Genomic DNA, 18,068 nt, shown 5'->3' with positions numbered 1-18,068 from the left:
AAAACCAAAAAAAAAAAAAAAAAAAAAGAGAAAAAAGAACTCCCAAAAATTTTTATTTCTGTCAGTCAATCATTTACAATGCTTTATATAGCAAAAGCCCTAGAAAAATTCGGAAAAAAATAAAATAAAATAAAAGATTTTGTTTTTCCAAAAATGAAAAAAAAAATCAAGATAATGACTAAAATTGAGAATCCTAATCTTAAGAATTATCCTCCAACAAATGGAATTCAAATCCAACTTAAATTGACCGAGATATAATCAAAACAAAATTTACCAAAAAAGGAAACAACGCATAAACGAGACCTAAATGAAGGAATTTACCCAAAATTTGACTAAAATTTACAAAAACTAACAACCCTAAAATTTCTCCAAATATCAGGAAGTTGAGAAGGAAGGCATGTAGAAGAAAAAATGAGAGTTGCAAGTTTTAAGGTTAAGGAGTAGAGGAAGTTTCAATAGGGTGGGGAAAAAATTGGATATGCGCGAAGACTAGATATCTCTACGCAGCACGGCGTGGAGAGCAATCTCTCTCTCTCTGCATAGCGCTCTAGTATGGGGATACACACACACACACACACACACACACACACACCCCTCTTGAGTAGCCAAAAATTGCTTAACCGTTTGTGCATTCGTGGACTCTGTAATGCTTTGCTTAAATGTTTGACTTTCATTTGTACATTCGTGGACTCTGTAAATATTTTAAATCTACGTCGTCCAAATTTGTCCAATATCTAGAAATGCTTCATATATCCAATACTGCAATATAATTAAAGTATCAATTTGTTGAATGAAAAATTAAGAAAGAAAAACAGAAATAGATAACTTCCGCAAAACAACTTCACCCTAATCATCTAGACTTGCAATTCATTTAATTCGCACTGCAATCTCCGTGCAGTGCGGAGTCTCGCGAAGACTTCTCTGCCCACCAATGCAATCCGTGTTCAAACCCGACTGAATTAAAATTTTCAAATTTGATTGATTTTATTTGAATCGATAGAAAGAAAGTAATCGCGTAACTTACATAGGAATAACTAATGAACCCAGAACAATAATATGTGCAATTTAGCCTTCTTTTGCAAATTATAATTCAGACAGATTTCAATTGTTTGGATTTTTGGAAAGAAGGAAAAGAAGATGAAGAAGAAGAGTAGTGCAGGAGTGGTAGGTTGAGTGGAAGAATGGACAAGGAGGGCAATGGGCTTTTTAGCTAATGAAGTGAGAGCAAAAAAAATAAAAAATAAAAAATCAAATGACGATACACTTTTTGTGACACGTGTCCAAGACTTCTTTCGTTTTTTTATATATGTAGGATATTATATTCATTCTGAAGAGCTCTTATTAATTTTGGCACCCTAGTTTTTCACATGTTCAATGCATTGGTGGACCCCATCTCACAGGGATGGAGCCAATTCAGGAATAGTGCGGGCATAGGAAGCACTGAACTTTTGGGTCTAGCCCAAATTTCTAAATAATTTTTTTCTTTTAAACTTCTAGCCCACACAACCCAAATGCCCAAATAAGAAGTGAAAAGCCCAATACCATTCAACCTAATACCTATTAAGACTCTAATCCAACTCAATACCATTCATTCCAACCTAATTTTCAACCCATTCTTCTGTCACTCCTCCGATCTCCACCTAAGAGCGCCTCAGCCATTAAACTTCTAGCTCTGTCGCTACACAGTCGGATACCACAATCACGACACTATACAGCAGGTCTTTTCAATCTCGTGCTTGGTTACAGAGTTGACTTCTTGTTATTATTTTTATTCATTTTAATGATTTGATACATAGAAAATGACGGATTCTAAGTCTAAAATTGAATTTGTGTACCTTCACGATAGATTTTGATTTTTCTGAACCATTATATGGCAAATCAGGGCAACTAAAGCTATTGGCGTTGAATTGTAAAAGAAGATATTCGAGGGTTTCCGGTATTGAGGTAAAACAGAGCATTGGAGTCAATTAAGGCAATGGATTCTTCCAATATGACGTTCCCCATCAATGGTAATGCGGGCAGTTTTTGGGAGATGCGTCAATCGGGATACAATTCCGGCGATGATGTGCGTACAGCTGCTTGGACAAAAGGGTTGTGTCACTGGAATTCCAGACTCAATGGTTCATGTTTGTTTTACAAACTGTTAATTTGCATTAGATTTAGCTGTATGAAGGTAACGAATCATTTGCTATACGCGCCTTCTTTCTTTTTGGAATTGGGTTAATTTCACAAACGATCATGAAGTTACCTAAAAATTTCAAAACGGTCATTGAAGTTACAAACTTACAAAAACTATCACTGAAATTTCAGGAAGGTTTCACTAATGATCACTATGTTATGTTTAGGCCCTATGATTTTAATTCAAACTTAGAGAACCAAAACACATTAACACACAGCCTTGAGGACCTCAAGTGCAAATTTCATCTAAAAAACCTTGAACCTCATGTTTGGCTGGAAATTAATAGTACAGTACTACTTATAAGCCATCCTCAAATCTCAACAGTTCCAACATCACAAATCACTCAAAATTACAAGAATTCCACATCTCACTCTCAAAACCCAGAAACTGTTTCACACACAAAAGGAGATGGATCCAGCAAATGATCTGTTGGCTTCCTCCCCCACACATTCCTCCATTTCTTCTTATGATCTTCACACAGAGGTGCAATTTTCTTGATCCTGCACCCTCAATTTTTCATGCTAACAATTTATTTACATTTGGGGCTTTTTTGTGTGAATAATTGTAGTCTACAGGTTCATTTTTCCATGACAGAAGCACCACACTTGGCCTTCTTATGGGGGTCACCTTGCAGGCCATCACATTCAGGGTTTCCTCCTCGCAGAATCGACAGTCGGAGAATGCGGGCTCAGCCGCACACTCCGGCCGAAAAACCAAGACACCCAAAAGGGTCGGAATCGGGGAGCAATGGGGATGGAGGAGCAGCGGCTTCGGCGGCAAAGAAGACGATAGATCAGGCAAACAAGATCTAAATCTGAGCACTCGTACTTACAGAAGATGGATAGAATGATTGAGTAGTTGTGGGATTGTATGTGTGGAAGAAAAGTTTCTCCTCTGCTGTCTCTTTAAGGGCTGTTAGTTTTTGAGGATGAAGAAATCATTGGTTAAACAGAGGGGTAGCCACCCTTGAAGAAAATCCCCAATCCTCCTGTCTGTGGTCCTAATTCGTTTCTGGGTTTTGGGTTTTTTAGATGAAATTTGCACTCCTCAAGGTTGTGTGTTAATATGTTTTGGTCCTTTAAGTTTGAATTAAAATCATAAGGCCCTAAACTTAACGGAGTGACCATTAGTGAAACCTTCCTAAATAGTGACCGTTTCTGTAAGTTTGTAACTTCAGTGACCGTTTTGAAATTTTTAGGTAAGTTCAGTGACTGTTTGTGAAATTAACCCGTTTGGAATTTTATCAAATATATTGGCTGCACTTCTGTTAATCTTCCTAAGGTCGTTATTCTGTTATTACCATATTTTCTACTAATTCCAGTTCAGAAGCCATCAATTTCAAAAGAAGTTAAACACTTAAACTGTAAGTGAGTTTAGAGGTGCTTAGAATTTATGATACCAAATTGCAGGGTTTCAAGTTATCAACAGCAATCCTAAAGGCTTCGTAGTTTTGATAGTTGTTAGATTAGAATAATTGGGAAACGAGGATATTAAGTTGATCCTTGATATGGTACAATTTGGTAAAAAGAAGGAGAAGAGGAGTAGATAACCAATGTGGACATTCGGTGTTCGGCCAAATTGATGTTCGGCAAAATTGTGTCCGCACTGAATGAGAGTCATGGACTTTGAAATCTGTATTTGGTAACTTTAGCCTCAATGGACTTCGTTTAGATGGTATTTAACCATATATATGATATATAGGATAAATCTTCGATTGTTGAACTCCAAGTGAATCGTTTGTACGAAATGTGAAGGAATGAAGCCGTGACTGCTGTGATAGGCAAGGGAAAATGTTTAAGGCCCAACTACAATGAAAACTAATAATATTTATATTATACTGTGCTCCTATATGATTAATTTAGTTGTGCTATTTGTGAAATGTACATGGAATATGATAATGTTGCTAAATTTCGTGGACAATTGGAGTGTTGAAGATAAATTCAATTATACAGTAACATGGATATTCATTTGAATAATGCTGGCAATTATGACTTATGCATAGTACATTGGATATTGTGAAATTACACACACACGAACGTAAAAGAAGTAGACGTGCATAACTGATAAAAACAAAAATAATACTAGTAAAAGAGGGATAATGATAAATACTTAGATATGCCATCTGAAATGAAAGGATAACATTTAGTATAATAGAATCTCCCAGCTGATGCACCTTACAATACTCCATGTCTAGATAGATACGCCGCTTTAAGTTCTCAACTATCATTGAGGTTAATCAATGACAATTTTTAGGAGGTTTGATGCCGATATATGGATGCCGTCAGAGGTTTCTTGGTGGAATCGACACAACGAGATATCATATACATAGGCCAAGTATGAATTAGATTTATAGTAATTCTTGGTGCAATAGACAAGAGACAATGTACAAGACGGATAAAATTACGACCCACTAAGTCTTAGTGGGTGAAGATGGACCCACGAGCACTAGGAAGCACGCATGTTATTGGTCATATCGATTTTTAGGTCGGATTGTATAATTGAATTCAAGCCCAGAGAGTTAAAAAAAAATGAATAAGAAAAGATAGAGAGAAAATACGCAAACTTCGAGAATGAGATTATAATGAGGAGAAGTATTGAAAATCACGCGCATGCATATGATGACACATGCTATTATTTGTTGAGCATTCACTCATATTTAATATTGAATGTGTGACAATGCGTGTAATGAAGATTGGAGCCTGAGTCGGTCCTAAGAATTTTGGAGTCCTTGAATATAATTTTTTCACAAATTTTTAAATAAATATTATATTTACTCTTATATTTTAAATGAGGACTTTTTACAATCCAAAAGATTGAACAACAAAATAAATCTTCTAAAAACTCCAAAAATTTGATTAGCATTCTATTTGTCAAAATCATGCCGTTCGTGGAGACAATATCATTAGAATGTAACTTCAATTCCAGAGAGCCGTCGTGCATCATTTCATAGACGAGACAGTGCCCCTCTCCATGAATACAGTACCCCAAAATTGAAACAATGTTCTGATGCTGAATCTTATTCTGCAAAATTAATTGAAATAAATCCGTAATGAAAAACTGCATAAGATTAAACAAATTTCAGAAGATAGAATCAAACTTGCAAAAATTTACCTCAAATTCTCTTTCAGCTACGGAGCCACCTGCCCAACAGCAAATAGGTTTTTAACGGCTGCATGAAAGTCTTTGTCAAGTAGACTTTATAAACGTGCCCTGATCGACCTTCACCAAGAATGTTGTCTTCATGGAAATTATTTGTAGCAGCTACTGACAATGGGTACTCGATATGATCACCAGCTGAATCCTTTTTTATTCCAATTCTCAAAGAAGCGAATTTATCCAAAATAGGACCTAATGAGATCCCTCTTCCAGCTTCTACTTATGTACATCCAAATAAATTATTGTCAACAGAACATTACAAAAAGTACAATCAATATCCATAGTACAGCCCAGAAAAAAAAAATCCATTTTAGGCTTATTGGTAATTCCATATCAACATACTTCAGTAGATACCTACCACCACGACCTACTCAAAAGGAAAGGAGAGAAGAGAAAGGAAGGGAAATAAAGTTTACTTGAAAAATGATACCTGGACTCTGATTTTTTTTTTTTTTCTTTTTCACCGTATTTCTTGAACCTTTTCAGTCTGTATATCAAAAAGCAGGCCAAGAACGGCAAAATTACACCAAGAAGAGTAAAGACACAACGAGTGAAATCACCACAAAAAAGAGCAGCTTCAGAGATAGAAATTTCCGTTGTCAATGCCCTAAATTTTGTAGCTAACAACCATTACCGACGGAATCGATCCGTCGGAAAATCTGATAGTGAAACTCTCGCGCTAATTTAGCAACGGATTTCTTAGACATCTTTAAATTAGCGATGAATAAGCGTCATTAATTGACGACTTATTTCGTAGCTAATTAGCAATGCCATTGGCAACAAATTTTTTCATCGCATATTTTACCTACCGATTAAATCTGTCGATGATTAGCAATGGATTTCTGTTGTTATTTCCGTTGCTAATTTGAATTAAAAATTTAAAAAAAAATGGATTACTATTTAAATTATTCTATTCATGGGAACATAATATATTAATGTTTAAACTCAAAAGTAAATAAAATAAAGTAACCATTTTACGCGTGAAAAGAAGCAAACTCCAAACCAATTCTAGTGTGAAAACGAGGGTGACAAAAATGAACAGTGATCCTAGGATTGCCTCTTCTAAGAGAAGGTAAATTTAGGAAAAGGTAGAAAGGCAAAATAATATAAAAAACTAACCTGCATATAAATGATCTCTTGGTAAGCTATCTGAGCGAATTAGTAAATAAGAGCAACAACATCACTAATAATTATTTCAACATGTTTATTTATGAAGAAACCTAAACCTCTTATAAGATAAAAATCCAGCCCTATAGCTTCTTCAATACCAGGTGTTTGGACCTTCACGCAACAACCTAGCCAGAGTACTTCAACCGAACTTTTGTACACTTGACCTAGACTAGTGGCAGCAATTGAAGAAGTAGGTATTGATTAAAAACTTTCAAGTTTCTTTTAATCATCATCAAAACTTTATAATATCAACATGAGACATTTATTATTAGAATTATATAGAAAAGGGACTGAACTTGAATGGTGGTCTTTTTACAAAATGTGATGGATTATTATTTTATCACCATAAGGTAGGGGTGTATTTAATTGGGATGACCAGAATTTCTTGCTTCTCTAGTTCTTCATCTGATTCAAAGAAGGAGATGCATCAAAGTTGTTCAACGCTGCCCAGTCATTGTGAGCTCAAATACACAAAAACCAATTTTGAAGGGTAAAACTGCCTAAAACAAGGATTGATCCAAGATTAGATTCAAGACTGGGCTAATACTTGAAAAAAAAAATTACACATAAAAAACTAATTTTTAATTAAAAATAATAATACTCTTAAAAAAACTTCTTGGCTTAAGTGGAGGGGACTACAGCCCAGCCCAGTCTCCCCAAATCCGTCACTACCTAAAATTTGATCGTCCAAATCCCTACAGTAGAAACATGTTGTAGGTTTGACATTGAACTGACAGTGACATTAATAAGTAATTCAACAACGCTAAGATAAGCAACCTTACAAGTAACCTATCAAAGAAATCTAGTTCGGGATGGCCTAAATTTCTTGTTTCTCTAGTTCTTCATCTAATCTGAGAAAGTAAGATGAAGGCATCAAACGTTTCCTATGTTGCCAGCTCATCATTAGCTTAATGCACAAATTTTCTATCAGAAATTTGACCTTTGGTGTCCTTCTCAGCCGCATTTTTTGATTTGGTGTGTCACGGGTGGGCAGTGACGTACCTGTGCTTTGCGGGGCCTGAGGCAAACTTCGAAATTTGGGCCCTAGGCCCAAAGTCGTAGCAAACAATCCTTTTTTTTTTTTGTAAAAAAAAATTAGAAGTTTACGGAATTAAATTTGTTAACTTAAATCAACAATAAAACAACAAATAAATTTTTTGGTGTTCCTTCCTTCTCTTCTCATTAAAGTATTTATTCGTTTATCCAATCTGACTTCGAATTAATGCCTCTACTATTTTTTCTTTTTTTTTCTCTCTTTCTCTTTCTCTTTTTGAGCTCCAGATGCAGATTTAGGAGTCATGGTATTTGACTCAAGTCCCTCGTTAGCTTACAATTACTGAAAAGTGAGAAAAGCAAAGGCAAAAAATAAGCTGTAGGGATCCCAAAGCAGTCTATAAATAATATCCCAGCAAAGGCCATAGAACAAAGGCAAAATGAAAATGATAAAATCTTTATTTTCTTAACTCTCAATTTCTATTTTAATTACTTGGGATTGGGACTAAACCTTACCACCCCCTTTTTTTTTTGGAATAACCTCACTATTAATCATTTCCATGTAAAAAATAAAAACCTTGGTGACTGCAACATCCTCTTCTTTAAGTGCCACTTTTCTGTGAACAAACAATACCTTGTGGAGTGACATCCTTAAAATTGTCTAGTTGCTCCTCGAGAATAGCATACTCATTACAAAACTGATAAAAATCTCTTCGGCGAATGCGAAGGATCAAGTCCTTGATTCCTTTAATTCTAGGTCTGGAGCTGTCTCAATAGTTTGGATTATTGTGTCATCTAACTTCCAATATTGTGAAGGATCATGTATATGAGATGCTATCTCTAGATAATTATATGCTTTCAATAAGGCATCTATAACCAATAACTCGATTGCCTTTTGAACTAGCAAGTATCATTTCCTTTACTCTTTTTATAGCCTCGGATTCTATTTCAATATGATGTACATCTACAATATGATCCACCACGTCTACAGGCATTTGCTCATGAGACCATTCTGATCCCTTGTGAATCATAGGAAGAAACTCATGTTCAAACAAGTGGCTAAAAGCCCCAAGGCCTACATCGTGCAAAAGTTTAGCAAGTTTTCCTTTGTCTTTATGGATTCAATCATAACCAAGGGCTCTGTCCAACTACACTAAAAACAAACACCCTTCTTCTCCCATTTATATTCAGCTAAAAGCAAAATTAAAATAAAATTAAAACCTTCTTGAAACCATTCGTAACTTTTTAAGAAATTAAATTGTTTGTATAAAATTAAGCCAGTGAGCCCTATTCAACTTTGAAATGAAATAAAAAACTTTCACACTCTCTTCTTCCGCTGTAGAGTTTTGCCATCAAAATAGTCCATTATTTTTTCTCCAAATTACATTCGAATATTTGATTAAAAGTTAGGAGAATCAAAAATGCCTTCAGAAGATTCAAATTTTCAAAATCGGTGAAAAAATAGGAATTTATAGATGAAATTGAAGAATATAGCATAGCATCAGATTTTGGAAACCGCAAGAAGAAATCAGCCAATAACATTATAACAGCAATTACACCCCAAAATCCCAAAATAAAGGGAAGAGAAAAGGAAAAAAAAACTGAAATACTATATTATGTGCAGGAAAGTAAAAGAAAGAAGAAAAATAAATTTAGATTTTAGACATAACCTAAACAAAAAGGAGCGGTGAATTGAGAGGTGGATTGTTGACGGTGAATCGGTGAGGACGACCACCACATTAGCTCCGACCACCACCTCTGAACATGTAGGTTTTGCTGTTAATTTCTCGAAGCCTGGAGGTCTTTTCATTTAAATGGGCATAGTGGGTTTTTTCTTTAAAAAAAAAAAAGTGAAAAAATGGGCCCCCTAAAATTCTGGGCCTAAGGTGGAGGCATCTTGGGCCTCCCATTAGGTCCGACTCTGCGGGTGGGGCCCATTGTTGAAGCCACCGATCCTTTTTTCCCTTTTAATCAGTCGAAGAAGCAGCATCAAACACCCTCTAAATTATTAGTTTGCGATCAAATTGTATAGTTCAGTTTTCGTAATATATTTAGTTAATAAAATATATAATTAATTAATTAAATCATAAATAAATTTTAATAAATACATTTGTTTTTAGTGTTGAAATGGGTGATATTTAACATCTTAATTAAATTTGAGTTGGATTGCGACCTGTATAACTAACCCTATAATACTCATCCCGAATTAATTTGGTACATTTTTTATTTACCATTTGATTTCTAAACTTCAATAACATCGAGCCATAAATAGGAGAAAACGCAGAAGCAGTGAGGATTCATTTGAGGGATACAAGGGCCCACTTTGATCTCAAAAGAAAAGACAATACTAACCTGTTCTTTCTTGCCTGTTCGTTACAAAGTTTGGTCTAACTCTAATAATACTAACTTGTCCTTTCTCACTGGCTTTGCTTCTTTCTTGAATGGATCGATGTTTCGTCAATTGTTGGTCGCACAAGTAACTCTATTGCTTGATTGACATGTTTAGCTAATAGGTGATCTATAATTGGTGGTCGACTGTGGTGGTGATGATTGTGGCGTGTTTGTGTTACTGTGATTTTCCATTGTTGTGGTAAGTGGTGGTGTTGTGATTAATGTAGTGGTGGTTTTGCACGGTCTGGACTCTAGAGGTGGTAATGATGATATTGATGGTGGTTGTCGTGCACGAGAAATAAGTTGTGAGAAATAATTTGATAATTTGTAACTAAAAATTAATTTGTGACTAATTAATTTATAAATTGTGACCAAATTGCATGGAATTGTGTTAGCTCTTCATTTATTCGCTGCTTGACACACCTCACGAATCCTAACGGTTGCGTTACCTCATTGTCTATCGTCGTTCCTGTATTTGAGTTTATATATGTGAGATTACTTCCTCAAAGTATGTATCACAAAAATCAACATATCCCATGTCATGAGGATTCTCCAATAGAATCACCGATCTCAATTTTTTTAATAAAAGCTTGCCAATATACTCTTCGCACAGTGCTATAGTATGCGAGAGATGTCAAATGGGCAGTCGATCGCTAATTAATAGCTTGCATTCTTAGCTGTGTCCCAACACTCATAAATACTTCGCTCATGATCCTCCGAATTTAGGGAATCATCAACTTCAAAATCCAAATACGCCCTAATCGTCCTTTTCTAGTTGTGTTTACTGAATTATTTCTTCTTCTAGTTGGTTGGTTTCATCTAGTCATCTGTCATCCGTAGTTATCACAACCAAATATATATAGAACATAACTTTGAAATTCCATAAAAATGTTTAAAGTATATAAACACGTAATAGGCTACTATTATATTTTCTCATTTAAATTACATCTACACATGTAATAAACTAAATAAGATTTTTTATACATCGACAATATGTACAGAATCAGTACTTGTTTAATCTCCATTTTTTCCAAAATACATTTTTGTCTCTCTTCCTTTCAACCACAAATTATTCAATAACATAATATTACACGTAACACAAAAACTTTTCCTTCATATTTAACCAACAATTCTCCATCAATCCATTATTCCAAAATGTAATTTTACGCTAAAAATGGGGCTCCAATGGACCTTCAATTTTAAGACCTTGAGCTTTAAGACCAAGTGGTAACGAATCAAGTACAATGGTCCTAGAAGTACCAAAAAACTTGAAATTAATTGAGAATAATAGCATTAAGTGTTCTAACAACCATAGTATAGTCGTTATAGAATTAAAAATTTGAAAAAAGAAGTGAGAATAATGGCGCTAAGTATTCCAACAACCAAACGACTTTGGTTGCAGAAAGATACCAACCAGCGACCAACTATTGGTCGCTGGAACCTTAACCCAATCGACGACCAAACTATTTGGTCGCAAAATGATGCGAAAAAGTTGTAAAAATAACAGGAGGATTGGCGTCAAGAGTTCCAGCGACCTATCTGCATTGGTTGCTGGAACCATGCAACCAGCGACCAACCAAACCTTGGTCACTGACCCTGAACAACCAATGACCAAACTATTTGGTCGGAAAAGGAAGTGAAAAAACTGCAAAAATAAGCGAGAGGATTAGCGCCAAGAGTTCTAGCGACCAATCGCAATTTGGTCACTGGAACCATGCAACCAGGGATCAAACCTTGGTCGTTGGAACCTTGAACCAACTAGCGAGCAAACAAATTGGTCACAGAATAATGGAAAAAGTTGCAAAAATTAGCAGGAGGATCGGCACCGAGTTTTCCAGCGACAGCACTGAATTGGGTCGCTAAATATTCAATAACCAAATATTCAGCAAACAGCACTAATTGGTCGCAAAAAATAGTTATCAACGACCACTGTTTGGTCACAAAAGAGAACAACAAAAAATAGTCCAATTTTAGCAGACCACCCCTTGTACTAACCATTTGTGGTCAGTGATTGTACACATCAGCGAACACTTTTTATTGGTCGCTGGTTCTCATTTTTTTGTCATGAACATCCATACCTTTGTAAAAAGAAAGGTATGGATGTTTTGCACAAAAATATTGAAAAGGTTGGGATGTTTCATGCTGATTAGCCTTTTTTGTTGAGTTAATGGAGCATTTGACGCTGAGTGGATGGAATGACATTTTTCGCAATGAAAGATGAAAGAGATGATGAAATTGTCAAAAAACAAAAATAAAAATGAAAGATATGGATATTTTGCACAAAAATATTGAAAGGTGGCAATGTTTTGTGCTAATTCATCTTATTAAAATGGGTTGTACTAAATGAACAAGGCCATGTCCAAGAGGCGCCCATCGGCCCCTATTCAAACAGGGCTAACATGGTCGTGTTCAAACAGCTTTTCCCTATTAAAGGAGGAAGCACTCTTCATTGTTCTTTGCGCATCAAGAGACTCACGTTTTGTGACCTTCTGTCAAAAAGTTGTAAGCAACTATTTGATGGAGATGAAAATTAAAATTTTAGTAGATTTTGACAAAAAATAGATAAAAATTTTAATTGTTGGAATTAAAATCTATATTTTAATCAAAATTAAAGTTAATAATTAATTTTAATTATATATTTCACATGACTTACAACTTTTTAACAGCACATTTCATAAACTTTTATCAAAATTTACTAAAATTTGATTTTAATCCCCACCAAATTGAGGTGAAGTGTATGGTTAAAAAGTTATAAGCCCGATCAAATATTTAATTAAAATTAATTGTTGACTTTGACTTAAATTAAATTTGAGATTTTTAATCCCTGCCAATAAGGGCTAAAAAGAAAAAGCTGCTAAAATTACCTATGTACACTTTCTTTCGACATTTCTAATTTTAGGAAAGAGAAAAATTTTCAGGTACGAAACTTTTTGGTATAAGAAATTGAATTTTGCTTCGTTTATAAATAATGGCACTTTTAGATAAGGAAAAAAAAATACTGCATGAATTTCGAATTATCCGGGTATTGTCATCGAGTTAGATAAAGTTGACAATAATTTTGAGTCTATTTAAAACTCTCCCTTCATTTTTGTACGCATTTCGAATGATCTAGACATTCTCGACAAACTAAATAAAATGATTAGAGTTTCTAGACACTCTAGTTTTTCTATCTAGATAACATTTTAATAAATGACAATGCAGCAATTTGCTCGACTGAAAGACTATTTAATAATTCTTTTCATGAGAGGCAGATTTCGTTAAAATTGACTAGTTATAAATATTCAATTTCAGTAGATAGAGTAGTAAAATCTTTTTGGGGGCGAGGGGTAGCGGTGGCTGTGAAAATAAACATTAACTGATTAGGAAGAAATAAAAAAAAAAAACGTACAAGTAAATCTCCCAAAATAATAATGATGATGATGATGTTGAAAAATACTTGAAGAAAATTAATGTAAAGAGAATCCTAAAATTGGTTTGTTATAGGTTTGGAATACCTAAAGTTGGATCAAAATATGGGCTGATCCAAAGGGCTAAACTAGTATACGCATTAACTTATAATCTTATGATTTATACTTATGCTATTTTTTTCCCAAAAAAAAAAAAAATATGTATATATATATATAATTTTCATAGTGCTCATTGGACTGTCTGATCATTTCACACTCGATTTTAAATTGCTTGTTTACATGAGCACGTTTTAGCAAGTATTATGCTTGTTGTCACTGTTTTCTTACGGGTATTGTTAATAGGTTAAATTGAAATGAAATTATTGGATAGTTGTTGCCTTGTTGGCTTACTACTAAATTAAGGTTGCATTGTTGAATAATGTTTACCTTGCTAGCTTTTGTTAGATTTTTGAATTGTTGTAGTGACAAATAGGACATATGTAAGTAATGACTACAACTTTGATGAGTTTAGAAAACGCATGATACTAATGAAAATATTTTAAATGTACGACCTCAACATGATGAGCAAGATTAGGTCCACTCTCTAATCAAACAAAAAAGGTTTATTAGCACAAAACGTCCATACCTTTAGGGTTTATTGTGGAAAACGTCCCCACCTTTTATTTTTAGCATTTTTGCCCTTATTTCCACATTTTCTTGCGGAAAACGTCATTTTCACCATTTTTTAATGAAAATGACCAAAATACCCTCCCATTTAAATAAAGCCAAAAAAAAGAGAAAGAAATATAAAGAATAAATTACAATCTTACTCCTAAATGTTTTAAAAAGTGTAAGTGAGTCCAAATAATTATTAAAGGCCTAATAGCACAAAACGTCCCTACGTTTGGCCTATATTGTGAAAAACGTTCCTACGTTTCAAATTGGTGAAAAATGATGTCTTCTGCAATAAAACATGGAAATAGGGATGACAATGCAAAAAAAATTGAAGCGTATGGATGTTTTCTGCAAGAAGTGTCGGGGGGTGAGGGGGACATGAAAGTGGAGAAAAATTAGGGATTTGTGAATTATATATATTTAGTAAATGTTCTGATTTATGAAATTGCAAATTTGAAATTTGGTTTTAGAACTCTAGATTTTAACTCTAGAGTTTTCTGTAATTTCCACTTTTATTTTTATGTTTAGTCCGTGTCTAAATTTAAGTTCAGTCATTATTCAAGTTCCAAGTCCATAGCTCTAGACATATGGATTGATTTAGGAACTTGATACCACATAATCACCTCCTCGTTCTTTAAAAATATTACTTGTCTTAAGAAAACTATAAAATTTATGTAGGTTTTCAATTTAATTTTCAAAAAGAGAAAACTTGAGAATTTATAATAGTTCAATTACTAAATGAAATTTTAAACTATAATACACATTAACCAAACAAAATTTTAAATCGTACTATCTCTATACTCGATAGTTCAATCATCAAAATATTATTTTAAATAATCAGCAGTTTAGTCATCAAATTATTATCTGAAATACTTCACAATTGTAAGCAAAAATTGATTATTGTGATACTGTCATCAATAGAGTAATTCCTAATTATTTATCAATGATAGTACTGCACACAAAATGTAAATCTCTAGAATGGCAATAACAATGAATCATGATTTTTTCAATTAATAAATTCATGTGAAAACCACAAATAAAGAGAGAGGAAAGGAGAAGAAACAACATAGACAAACATGGACAATGAAATGACATTTTTCCATAAATTTTCTTTATTTTTAAGCACACTTTCATCAAAAGACACTTATAAAAGTTCATTTCTCAAAAAATCCGTCAAACAAATGCAAAATTCATTAGGCCCACTTGACTCGAATTGAACAAGTCAGACTGCATGTGACCCAATTTGTCCCTATAATTGGGCAAATTAGGTGTTTCGATAGAACTTCCGCATTTATTATTAGAGCTATGCTACAATGACAAAAGGGATTACAAAATTAGGTTACAAAATCAAATCTACACCAATTATTTCAAAAACAAATTTTTAAATCATTTGAAATTAAGGGTTCAAATTTTGTCAACACACTTTAGCACTCCACTTTTGTACACCAACTTTGTAGGAGTAAAATTATTCTTATTGTTATCACGGACACATTGGAACTTGTGATAAGGAAACAATTCTCACAAGAGTAAAGAAATGCTATTTAACACCTATAAATACATTTGACAAACATTTTAGACAAATAATCTAAACCCTTAAATATGTAAAAATCTAACCGTCTCCATTAATTACATTAAAATTCTTTAAAAATTATATTCACATCCAAACATAATTTTTCTGCGTACTACTTTCCACATGAATTAACAAGGCTGTGTTGGATCCTACAGAGAAAACAGGCAAAACCTCCTTCAGGGGACATTACAGGAAACTTTAGAGAAACTTAATTGCTTGCACTCTTAATGCAGGACCTGCATTGAAGTTGGTTTAAAAGGAGCTCTCATATCTCGAACCGGAGACTGTATCAAAATTCAGAGGAAAGGAACTAAGAATGTAGAGAAAGACAAGAAAGCTAAAATCGAAAAATGGAAAGGTTCACAAAAGAAAATGGTACCTGAAAATAATTGGAATGGACAATTTTGAAACTCTGCACATTTACCATCCTGTAATATATAACTTGAAGGCATCGTTTCCCCAGCTCAATTGTTCCTCTTCTATTTTCTTCGCTGATTCAACAATTGAATCACAAACGGTTGAAATTTCCTCAAAATCCTCAAGTTGAATCAACTCGATGGATTGAAGAGTTGAAATTTCCCCAAAACCACTAGGGATCTCATTCAGCTCTCTGCAAGCCGTAATCGAAATGACTAGGCGCTCGAGTCCCGGGTAGTGTATACGGTCAGCTCTCCAGTGCTTCAGATTAACGTCGTGTAACAGTAGAAATTTCAATTCGGGAAATTCTCCTTCATTTGGTTTCCACTCTAGTTCATTGAAGTCACAGTGTTTCAATTTCAGCACTTCCAGATTGGGCAACTTACCAAGAATCGTCAATTCTTCGGGATGAAGCTTGAGATAATCTTTGAAATGAAATCCCATGCCGTCTAACGTCAACTTTTTGAGTGATGTCGGAAAAGTGATACTCGCTAGGAAATGGGGGAACGTATCTGCAAGCCTACATTTTAATGATTCAAGTTTAGTTAGACAGACAAGATTATTCATACAATATTCTTCCCAACCGGCCACCATACCACCGTATCGAATGGCCAATTTCTGTAGATTTGGAATTCTTTCGAGGACCTCCACCGTCCATATAAAATTATATATCGTCCAGAGGGTTTGTAGATTTTCTAGAACAACAATAGAATTTCCCCCCTCCTTAATTTCTGAAATAGGAGGATCGGGAAGATGTACAAAGCCATTCAACTTCACATGTCTTAATTGTGTCATCTTCCATATTTCTGGTGGTAGTTCCATATCCTTCCCACAATACCATCGACAAACTATTGTTTGTAGATTCCGAAGTTTATATATTGATGCAATGTACAGTTGTGGGTGTATATTGTAGCAATATAGGTACCGCATGTTAACCAACTCTACCATTTCATCTGGAAAAATATGAGTCCCCTTCATCTGCAGTACTTTAAGTGGCCTGGAATGGAAAGGAATTTTTACAGGGAAAGAAGATAGTGTTTTGTCATCACGATGGAGAGTCCCTTTAGCCGCATAGTAAAATTGAAAAGCTACAAAATTCTTCTTATCATGAATACTTACACGGCGCATACTAGTGCCTACTTGAATACCACAAGGACTCCCTTCCATGACATGGAAAAACTTCTCCTTTTGAGCTTCTCTGACACAAATGTCCCGTAACAGGTCATGAATTCTACATGTTTTAATTTTTCCATTGGACCCCTTCTTTTGAGCCAAAATAAGACTTCTTTGAACAAGATCCAAAAAGTACTCCTCTCCTACATCTTCTAGCGTTTTAGAGCATGCTGATTTGAGGATTCCCTCTGCAACCCACAACTTGGTAAGCTCCCTGACTTTGATTTCAAAATCTTCTGGAAAAATTCCCATATATAGGAAACACCCTTTCAAATGATGAGGCAAATGTTTATAACTTAAAGAAAGTATTTTAGAGCATTGCTCATCATTTGAATTTATTTCTGAGCTTAAATTTTTTGCAATATTTCTCCAGTAGTGTGGTGTTTTAGTGGCCTTTGATAGGAGGCCCCCAATCACAACAACTGCAAGTGGAAGTCCTCGACAATTTTGGGCAATATTCTTGCCAATTTCTTCCAATTCAAGAGGGCAAAAACCCTCTCCAAACACCTTCTGACAAAATAACTTCCAACTTTCTTCGTCGTTAAGAAAGCGCACATGATGAAGAGGAGAACCAGAGTTAATATAATTAGCCACATTCTCAAGCCTAGTAGTTAAAAGGATTCGACTTCCAGTTTTGTCTTCTGGAAAGTACCTTTTCACACTATCCCAGGCCTCGATATCCCACACATCATCGATTACAAAAAGATACCGCCTACCCTTTAGCTTCTTGTACAGAAGTTCTCCTAATTGATCAATTCTTTTTTCACTCCTCCCATCAGTTTGTATTTTCATGGAATCTAAGAGGCCTAGTAGGATTTCTCGCACACTATAATCTTGAGACACAGTGAGCCAAGCACGAATGTGAAAATGATGCACAATATATTTATCAATGTAAATTTTGTGAGCAAGTGAAGTCTTACCGATGCCACCCATGCCGACAATTGAGACAATTTCAAGT

At 34.6% G+C, this 18,068-nt stretch overlaps 2 protein-coding genes across 2 annotated transcripts; one reads left to right on the top strand and one right to left on the bottom strand.

Annotated features, from left to right (window-relative positions):
- Positions 1–1,613: 1,613 nt before the first annotated feature.
- Positions 1,614–3,975, top strand: LOC111373781 (uncharacterized protein At3g17950-like). Its single transcript, XM_022996343.1, has 3 exons — positions 1,614–1,718; positions 1,883–2,662; positions 2,748–3,975. The coding sequence occupies exons 2-3, from the start codon at positions 2,588–2,590 to the stop codon at positions 3,027–3,029; spliced, it is 357 nt and encodes a 118-aa protein (XP_022852111.1). The 5' UTR covers positions 1,614–1,718; positions 1,883–2,587; the 3' UTR covers positions 3,030–3,975.
- Positions 3,976–15,473: 11,498 nt separating this feature from the next.
- Positions 15,474–18,062, bottom strand: LOC111373780 (putative late blight resistance protein homolog R1C-3). The gene is made up of 2 exons (XM_022996342.1): positions 15,900–18,062; positions 15,474–15,804 (listed from the first exon to the last, which is right to left on the bottom strand). Exon 1 carries the CDS (start codon positions 18,041–18,043, stop codon positions 15,941–15,943), a length of 2,103 nt encoding a protein of 700 aa, XP_022852110.1. The 5' UTR covers positions 18,044–18,062; the 3' UTR covers positions 15,474–15,804; positions 15,900–15,940.
- Between the last annotated feature and the right edge of the window lie 6 nt (positions 18,063–18,068).

Source organism: Olea europaea, unplaced genomic scaffold (genome assembly GCF_002742605.1).
Source record: "Olea europaea var. sylvestris unplaced genomic scaffold, O_europaea_v1 scaffold1162, whole genome shotgun sequence".
NCBI classification, from domain to species: Eukaryota; Viridiplantae; Streptophyta; class Magnoliopsida; order Lamiales; family Oleaceae; genus Olea; species Olea europaea.
Note: the sequence above shows the minus strand (reverse complement) of the source record. Positions and strands in the feature narration are given on the sequence as shown.

Bases quoted from the DNA above. Each gene is read 5' to 3' on its own strand.
- LOC111373780 (XM_022996342.1), bottom strand. From the start codon at position 18,043: ATGGGTGGCATCGGTAAGACTTCACTTGCTCACAAAATTTACATTGAT.
- LOC111373781 (XM_022996343.1), top strand. From the start codon at position 2,588: ATGGATCCAGCAAATGATCTGTTGGCTTCCTCCCCCACACATTCCTCC. The intron at 2,663-2,747 runs GTGCAATTTTCT...GAATAATTGTAG, and splicing joins CTTATGATCTTCACACAGAG to TCTACAGGTTCATTTTTCCA.